We start from the raw sequence: 10,222 nt of genomic DNA, 5'->3' as shown, positions 1-10,222 counted from the left end.
AAAAAGGCCAATGCAACAATTTCTTCTGATAAATACCAGAGGTGTTTCAGAAATTTGTCGGAATCAGGATAGCTGCAAAGTACATAAATGAATATATCAATACATCAATACAAAGAATTTTTGTGTTATGATACATGATACAATAAGTATTTTGATATTAATAATTTCACTATTCACTTAACCATAAAGGTACACTAATTAATTAGCTTTTGTAGGCTTTTGATAAGCCAGAGATCATTTTGAGGAGTTGAGATGTTTGATAGTGCTGTAAACCAGGTTCTTGTGTGAATTCTTGTGGTAAAAATGCATATGTTTCTGTTGTGTATTATAGCTTATGATAAATGATACAATAAGTATTTTAATATTAATAAGTTCACTATTCACTTAACCATAAAGGTACACTAATTAATTAGCTTTTGTAGGCTTTTGATAAGCCAGAGATCATTTTGAGGAGTTGAGATGTTTGATAGTGCTGTAAACCAGGTTCTTGTGTGAATTCTTGTGGTAAAAATGCATATGTTTCTGAGACCCCATTTTTCTTTTGCCGTGAGTCAAAATTGGGCCCGAAATAGCCATATTTTGAAGGCAGATATGGCTTTGGCCGTCCACCAAGCAAGATGAAGTCAAGCTGGATGTTTAAATGACGTACTTTTTTCTGGAATATTCCAAGATAAATAATGACTAAGTCAAGTAGCTCTCGGTAATTTTCACGAGGTTGAAAAGTTGTAAGCTGTTTTTTTGCAAATTCGATAATTTCTTCAGCAATGTCAACAATGGCTGATGTACTAGAGTCATCTGTTAGAACAGTCTGAAATGTTGATTTATCAATGAGTGGCCAATGTTCTTTAAAACGCTTGAAGATTGTTATGTCTGGACTTGTTGAAAGACCAAATGAATGCTTCACAACTGTTTCCAACATAATTTCAAGCATATGGCGACGACAGGCCAGCCACAACATTTCCTTCTGCATCTTTCGCTCCAGTTGGACAAATGGTCTATTAATTTGTCCAGTGTTCACTGCTGTAGTGTCGAATGACAGTCTTGATTCTTTGACAAAGTTTCCATGAAACAGCACATTCAAAAACTGCAGATGCTGCAGCTTCACCTGTTGCCACTGGCAATTTAGGAACCGCAAGCACACGACACGAGTACAGGAAGTCTGTCCACAGACTTTTCTCCTATAATGTCTTCTATTAGCTTGCTATTCCAATAGATAGTTGAGGAAACACTAGGTTCGAGAACACTTTTAAGGCACAATTAACAGCCAAATTAAAACTAACTAAAATAAATAAAAGTTGCAGTGTATCTTCATCATTTCACACAAATTAAATAATATACTGTGGGCATAGTCAGGCAGTTACGTTATTACCAAAAGAGGTAAAATAAATTGAAATCGGTAAAATTCAAAATGTGGTAGCAGCCATTTAGCATGTGTCAAAATCACTGAAAATTTTTCTGATTTATTATTTCATATATTGGAACATTTTTGGATGTTACCCCTTGAAAAATTTACAGCTTCATTTTTTTGCATCACCTTAATGAACACACATGTTCAAATAAAACGTAATAACCGTTTTTTTTTAATGCAAACTGCACATTATTTTGAAAATTTGAAAAATTTTCTTTATGAGCGCTAGAAAAATAAAATCATGTATTGTGTAATTAGTTTAAAAAATCTATAAAGATCAGTGTACTTGTTCAGACGGTAAAAATAGAAAATTGCTTATGTACAAAGTTATTTGAGTTTTTATTAACAATTTACCCACCATATAATCATATAATAAATATATGGTTCAGTTTAATTATCATATTCATTTAATTTCATATGTCAAGATATTCGTTTATTTTGTTGCCACCCTTTTATTTCGATTTACTCTTTAAATTTCGTATGTTTTGGTTGCATTTTGTCAAAGGACCCATAATAACTAATTATTACTTAACATAATAGTTCTGACGTTCATAATATTTTTCCTTTTCTCTTTTTTTTTTCTTTAGTGAAGTGACACGGTGGCCTTTACAAGTTTATTTTCTCATTTGGTCTCCGAAAAACATTGATTGCTATTTTTATTGTGCAGTTTTTTTGGTTTTGAATAAATAAAATAAAAAAGTATGCTACGATTACTATGGATGGTGGGCCGTTTTGGTGTAAAAGCTTTCCTTTGCCATATGCAAGTAAACAATTTCTGTCGGAACTAGGGTGTCGAAGTTGTAACTATTTTTCAGACTCCGACACCTTAATTGAAAATTCTCCGACTTTAGATAAAAATCTCCGACTCTTGACTTTGGATTTCCACTCTCAGCAAAAATTTTCAACTTTTTCTTTATAATTTTATATAACACTGCTAATAAAAAAATACGTCGAAAAGCATTTAAAATCAGTCGATAAAGATGTTTGATTTAATGAGATTGTTTTATATCTATGTTTTAAAATATATTTGTAGATAATTGTGAATTTTATTTATTATTGATGTTTAATGTTTGTGGTTGTACTGTATAAATTTTAGCGTTGCTTTTTTTTGCTGCCCATCAAAAGAGAAAGTTTTATTAAATTTCATGGCAGCACTGAGAAAAGAAACATTTTCGCATCTTTTCTATTTGTGAAAGTAAAAAAATTCATATATTATCTTTACGAATTCATTTCAATCCAGCTCCAAATGGAGTTCTTATAAACAAAAGTAAACCATTATAATTTTAACATAATTTTTCCAATAAAAAAATTAATCAATCACACAAAAACCAGGACGCTCACACGCACATTCACACGCACAATACCAAGCACGCCAAAAACTCGCACATTAGAAAATATAAATAAAATATATCAATGAAATTTGTACTAATGAAAATTTGATATCTAATGATACTAATACACAAATTCATACTCATAGAACCCACCGTAACACTAACGTAAACAATTCTATACTTACGAAACCATACTCACACCAAACCCAACAATACAATACAATATTTTATTTCCTCCACAATGTGGTGAAACATAACGATAAGAAGGCAGGATGATTGTGAGTTCGTTGAAAAACCCATCGAGTACAACCACACGAGCACAATAAAAACACGCACATAGCCATTCATATACATACAAACCCATTCTCGTACTAACCCCACCAAAAATCACACATAACGTAAATATAAATAAAATATATTTATGAAATTTTTACTAAAAAATTAGTCGTTTAATTTTACTAGTATACAAATCATTACACATTAGATAAACGATGTTACTTAGATGTTGAATTAAGTTTTAAAACAGTTGAATAAATTTTGCAGTTCAGTGAATGACTTTATAAGCATCTTAAACCAATAAAACATCAGCATAAGTACGAAATGTTATCACAACATACATTCTTGAGAAAATGAACCAAACACAATTATTTCATCGTATTCAAGACACTAATTTAGATAAATGATAGGTCTCCATCATTTTTGACAGAGTTGTTAACGCCACTCTTTAAAATAGAAATACCGCTATTACGACTAACTGTTATTCATATTTTTTTTACATAAATAAAAAGCAGAGAATATTCAAAACTTTTGTTCAGAAAATTTTGAAGAATTTTATAAATCATGAAAAATAATTTTTTACTTTTTCATGATGTTAATTCTAAACGAGAAAAATAAACATTTATGTCATGAAGTTAAAAATTGTAAGTTTTTGAAATTCCCACATTCACATTTACCTTAGTCTTAAGCTTATTCTTAAAAATAAATCATATATATATATGATATACACACACACACACACACACACATATATATATATATATATATATATAATATAATATATAGTTGATATATATTTATATATATAATATATGTGTGTATGCGTGTTTAAATGAGGATGTGGGTTGATATTTATTTTGTTTATTTCCTGATTAATATTTTAAGGCGAGAAAGTTCAAACAAGGATTTTCTTCCTTTATCTCTTCACTACCTCAACAGTCTCCAACATCACACCAACAACCACGGTATCAACCGCAAAAACAATCGAAGCAACAATTTGAAATTAGCTGCATTTCAAGATCAATTCCCAATCAGCCTTCCAAAATTGTTTCATGCAAACGCCACGTTATAACCGATGCTGATATTATCACTAACTTTTCGCAAGAATGTGAAAATTCGAGCAGTTCATCTAAAACGAACACTAACTCTTACGTATTCCATGCCAACGGCGGATCAAATCGATCAGAACTTCATTCTCGCTATATCGGTTAGTAGCCATTCGGATAATTTTGTTTTCACTTTTTAAGTCACTTCGGATTACTTGTTACATTTCAACACTTTACATAATTCAACGTTGCCCCATTGTAAAAGTTAAGAAGTGTACACTTTTTAATTTTCAAGATTTATTTTTTAATGCAGTTAGTAACCATTCGAATACATTTTATTATATTTAGTTTTTTATATGAATTATAAATTGTCATTTCTCTATTAATGAGAGTAATTAATTATTTTCAGAAAATAAGCCTCTTTATGATTTATACAAAAACCAAGCTGTGTGTGACGTCATGCTGATTGTTAGCGATGGTACTCTCTTAGGTTGGTGCTTTTCCAAATTTTTGAAAAATTTTAATTATGTTTTAAAACTTTAAACTAAACATATGAAGAAATAAGAAGTAGAAGTAAAAAATTACGATGGAAAATTGTAGATGAAAAATCATTTTGTTAAAACAATTTATCTTGATCTAAAGGAACTGTTTGAATTATTTATGTAAATATACATTTAAAATGTTTGTTCAGTGTAGAGGTCTACGCGGAAACACATTTCTATTTCCTCACCTGCCCCTCCTGAAAATGAATTTTACTTCACCCGCATTCAGTTCCCTCACAAGTCTTCCCTCACCCACACTCATTCCCTCACAAGTCTTCCCTCACCCGCACCCATTCCCTCACATCTCTTCCCTCACCTGCTCTCATTCTCTCACAAATCTTCATTTTCCCGCACTCATTCCCTCAATAATTATATCATTATTAACAATGACAATAAAGTATCCTTAGTCAGAGTATTATGTAGTACATTCAATGTACAATTTTTATTATAAAAACAAACAAAAAAACTGGTTAAAACAGTTAGTGTTTCAGTAAATTGTTTGTAAATTTTATACAACTCCTTGACTGTTGAGCAAAAGAAGCTGATCAACAGATTCTGTAAAAGTCTTGAGCGCCTATCTTCCAGTGTTCTTCCAGCGGTGGAGAAACATCTTTTTTGTTGACTGCCGATTTGTCCATATTTACCAAACTGCTAACACGAGGTTGTCGTCGAAATAAAACAAAATGAAAATAGAACTCGCTGATCACGTATTTGTCTGTGTAAACAGTTGATAAAGACAGATTCTGTATTCGAGCTGCTTACTTAATATAATGGGTCACGTGTGTTTTCGTGTAATCACAATGAATATTATTTAGCGTAATGCATATGCATCTGTGAGCTTACTTAGCTTTAACTTAGTAATAATAATCTAACTTTTTCAATTGCGGTGCTGTTCAAGCTATGAAGTTTCTCATTAATTTTCAACATTTTTGGAACTTTGCCATCAAAGTCAAGTCAACTGCGGTTTTCCCTTTAAAATTTTTCCCATCCCGCGGTACTTCCGGCACGAAAAATATCCGCCCCGCGGTTTTCCCGCGCTTTTCATTCCCGCCCCTCGAGTTTTCTCCAACTTTTGTTCCCAACCTGCTGTTTTCTCGCGGGTATTTGCGGGAAAATTTGTGGGAAATTTTCCAATTTTTTGATGACCTCTAGTTCAGTGCGTGAAGGCGTCAAGAAAATAACTGCAGTAATCGTAAGTATGCATTCGGAACGGTTTTGTAAAAATAAAAAAAAAACAAAAAAATAGCTGACCTGTGTGGTTTCAACAAAATAAAAATTTAAATGCGAAAAAATTTTAAACTTTTGTAAAATTCATATATAAAATTTTAAGCTTAGTTATATTTTAATATTTTTAGCTCATAAAATAGCTTTAGGCTTATGCTCTCCTAAACTCATGAACTTTTTCTCCGGTGTGCAGCCTGACGAAACATGCACTCTAAGTCTTACTGAATTCTCCTCACAAGTATAAAAATAATTTTGTAATTAAAAAAAAATTATACTTTTATCATTGCAAAAATGTATTTTGATTTAGACGATGAAATGCCTATTGAAGTTTGTGTACACGTCCAATTTGGATCTATCATCTGAAACAGTTGATCAGTTGGCTGAGTGCGCTCATCAACTTGGAATACAATCTGCATTTGAACTTTGTGTTTGCTTTATGATCAATAACATTGATTTATACAACGTCTTTTCCTTCTACAACGTGGCTTTCAATACTGATTGCAAAGTTTTGAAGGAGTGTGCATTCAAAGTCATTGCGGATAATTTTCTCATCGTTTGCCAGACGCCTCATTTCTGTTTGTTACCTATTGATAGGTATACATTTTAGACTTGTGGTATATATTTTTATTATTTTTTAATTATATTACTGTAATGTTTTAAACGCTAGTAACTGCCAACACTAATGTTACAACTTGAAAAATCTATGTGCTTCCAACACCAGTGTTGAAGCTTCCAAAGATCAAATTATCGTTATTCTGAAGGATCAGTATTTCCGATAAATAAACACAACTTGGTTGAACGTTTATTTGAATGCCAACGGTGATAGAAACATTAAACTAATCCAAATAACTACATAAATCACAATTACAACGTCCCTTTAAACCTCGCTATTGACTTCACTACTCCTGCTCCCTTATATACCCTCTACAGTAGATTTTTAAATCCTCTATAATATGAAAAGATTCTATGGTTACAATCAATGACAAATAGTGAAGATAACAAATATAACAAGATAACAATAATTAATTATATATCGCATAATTCCTTCATTCTCGGAGTGATAACAATATGATTAATATCATCTATGTTACTTACGGCTATTTGTTGAAAGTGTAGACAACTTTAAAATTATTTGCATTATTTTAAAAACGTTTTAAAGTTTTACAAAAATTTTTTTATTACAACTGATCAACCCGCAGGTTATTACCGATACTAAAAAGTGATGACTTGCAAGTCAGAAGCGAAAAAGACGTTCTTGACGCTGCTATAAGTTGGATTAAATATGATATGAGTTCACGCCTTGAGATAGCCGACCGACTGCTCTCATGTATCCAACTACATAATATTGATCATATGTTGCTCTGGACTGAATTGCAAAATAATGAGTGGCTATTAAATAACGTAAACTGCGCAGAACAATGTTTATGTGGCTGTGCATTGAATGGACCGTTCGGGTTCAATTCTGTCAACAACAGCAACATTTCGAATTGTTTTTTATCTTGTAATGACATTTCCAAATCGTCAAATAGTGCAAGATTATTCCCAACTTATCAGGAAAGCAATCAACGGGCAAATGATGGCGAAAATTGCTTTCCAGTTGATGTAAAATGGTTTCAGCATCCTTTTTATGTATTGCATCAAAATCGTTTTCAATTACATCAAGATAGAAATCAATGTTTTTCAGAACAATGTTTACAAAATAATTACTTTTCTCATGCACCAAATTCTTTTCAAAATTGTTTTCAAACTCAACCCAATAGACAAACACAACAATCTACCAATCCAAAAAATACCATGCAAGCAAATAACTGTCTTCCAGAAATTTTGAGTGATAAATCTCAAAAAAATAATCTCCGTATTTGTTCTAGCCTTAATGAAGAATCTTTGAAAAAATTGGACAGACTGTCATCACTTCCTTGCTCACGAACAAGTTTGAATATTAAAAACCCAACCTCTGCTGACCAGTCAAATGAGTGTGAGGAGGCTCGTTCTTTTCTACCACAGATCAAAAAGTGGAAAAGACATAGAGAATACAAAGCAAACAGATGTCACGAGAGCGCAACTGGCGACAAAACTGAACAAACGTTGGATAATTCAAACATTGAATCTACATTAAGAAAACATCAATCAAATCATGTTAATATTATTAATACTCGCATCAAATTAAAAGATGCTGTTGTGCCTAAACTATCAAAAGTAACAAAAACAAAAACGTCTTTTAATGCTAATAAATCTAATAAAAAAACTTCCCATATGCGCCAAATTTCAACACATAAAAACAAACTACAGGCCTCATCATCTTCACCAGCCCTTGACAAAAATCCAGAAGATTCAACTTGTTCTTTGAATTTAGTTGATGTTGATAAAAAAATTCAGACAAAAAAAGTATTAAAAGCAGATTCCGATATTTTTCAAAAAAATCATTCTAACAGTAAGAAAAATCGTGATAAGCAAAAAAACTGTCGGCATCAACAATTATCAAGCCCGCAACCACACGCAAAAAAAGAAATTCAACCCAACGAATTTTTACTAAAAGAACAGCAAAATCAGTGCCAACTCACCATACAACCATGTCAACTTCAACAGCATGAACAACAAGAAGCACAACTTCAACAACAAACACAACATCCACAAGCACAACAACAACATTTTCAAGCATATCAACGTCAGTCGGTGAGAAATGATACTGATGTTGGCACCCTTTCACCAAACCGGAAAATTGTTGACATATCAAATAATCCATCGTCTTTTACCTTACATTTAAATAACTGCTCAAAAAAAGGTTTGCATTTTTCTGAAGATATCAAACTGGGTTTGTTGCAGACAAATTCTCAGCAAAAAGAAAAAGAATCTAGTGAAATGCAAAAAAAGGAACAGCAAATTTGGCTGAAACAATGTCAAAATGAATCACATCAACAAAAAATACCACAATATTGGCAACATCAAGATTGTTCTCAGCAGCAACAACACAGTCAGTTAGAACATTTTCAACATCAACTAGACAATCAAAAAAATTTTGAATTACAACAACCTCAAACTCTGCAACCACAATATAAATTTCAAAATTTTCAGCCACTGCATCTTCAATCACAATTGCATCAACATTTGGAGCCACAACCTTCACAACGTTTTCAACTACCACAGTTGCAACAAAAACAAGACATTTTCCAGGAAAAAGAAATTTATTCATGCGAACAGTTTGAACAGGAAGGGCAAATTGATAAAAACGATAAATTTTCTTCTTTTTGTGCTGAAACACAATTAGTTCTTCCATCGCTATCACAAGAATCGAAACAAAACTCAAACTTTTTACCGTTTACTAGCAATATAAAGAATAATTTTTATCAAAAAAACATTGAATCAGAAAATAAATGCAATCATTTAGATTTTCAAAACGTTCCATGGAAACAACTTGATTCGCAACTTTATAATAATAAAGAGCTAAAAACAGACCAAGAAATTGTTTCAAACCAAACGAGTTTCCTGCATGAACAGTCATGTAACAAATCGTTTCAAATCAAGTCATCATCTTTACATGAAGTTCATCCACAGCACCGCGGATTAAAACATTCACATTCAAAGTTACAACCGCAGTCCATTTCAAAACAGCAAAACGTAAAACCACAGCCTTTCACATTACTGCATCACGGGCATCTTAATCAAGACATTCACCTGCAAAAGGAACACATAGAACATACTGATGCTGATATAATGGAAAAACATGAGATATATTTTGACCATATTAATCCATTAGAACAAACAGAAAAACATTTGAAAAAAACGCAAAACCAGATGGTAGAAACATTGCACACACAAAAAAAATGTGTAAATGAACCAGTTTTTGATAATATTTTGCCATCGTCAACATGTTTGCTATTACCAGCTACCTGCCCATCAAAATTTGATGTTCTAGATAAAATCAGTGGACAAGAACAGGAACAGAAATTTACCAATTCTTTATGTTCCAATGTTTTCCAAGAAAAAGAAGAAAAAGGTAACGAGGAAATAAAGTTTAATCAACATGTTCAACAAGGTTTTCTGAATTCGCAACAAATGCCTCAAAGTTTAAACGATATTTTCAATCAACAGCCAAAAATATTGAAAAAACTAAAACTAGAAGAAGATAAAGGGAATGATGTTTCTTCCAACTCAGCAGCAACTGGTGAACAATTACAAATAAAAATTTCTTCCAGTCAACAAGATTTAAAACGTGGCACAATAAAACTTTTGCGTGAAGATATTCAGTTTGAAAAAACACAGTTGAAAGAAACTGAAGAAATTGAACGTCAACCCGGGTCCCAAAACCAACCACATCCAGTTAAACCTGAATGCCTAAAAAATTTATGGCATAGTTTTTCTGGTTCCCAGTTATTATCACAGAAGCCACAAGAACAA

General features: G+C 32.0%; 2 protein-coding genes across 2 annotated transcripts; one reads left to right on the top strand and one right to left on the bottom strand.

Annotated features, from left to right (window-relative positions):
- Nucleotides 1-409: 409 nt before the first annotated feature.
- HELRODRAFT_169320 (hypothetical protein) lies at nt 410-970 on the bottom strand (the record flags this gene model as incomplete). The annotated part of the gene is made up of 1 exon (XM_009015149.1): nt 410-970. The coding sequence occupies one exon, from the start codon at nt 968-970 to the stop codon at nt 410-412; it is 561 nt and encodes a 186-aa protein (XP_009013397.1).
- A 5,167-nt stretch (nt 971-6,137) lies between these two features.
- Nucleotides 6,138-7,165, top strand: HELRODRAFT_74871 (hypothetical protein; the record flags this gene model as incomplete). The annotated part of the gene is made up of 2 exons (XM_009015148.1): nt 6,138-6,421; nt 7,027-7,165. Coding segments are annotated over 2 exons (423 nt in total), but the record flags the coding sequence as incomplete, so codon positions are not given.
- Nucleotides 7,166-10,222: the final 3,057 nt, after the last annotated feature.

The sequence above is a fragment of the Helobdella robusta genome (genome assembly GCF_000326865.2).
Source record: "Helobdella robusta unplaced genomic scaffold HELROscaffold_15, whole genome shotgun sequence".
In the NCBI taxonomy this organism is placed as follows: domain Eukaryota; kingdom Metazoa; phylum Annelida; class Clitellata; order Rhynchobdellida; family Glossiphoniidae; genus Helobdella; species Helobdella robusta.
This window is presented reverse-complemented; position numbering and strand designations above follow the sequence as displayed.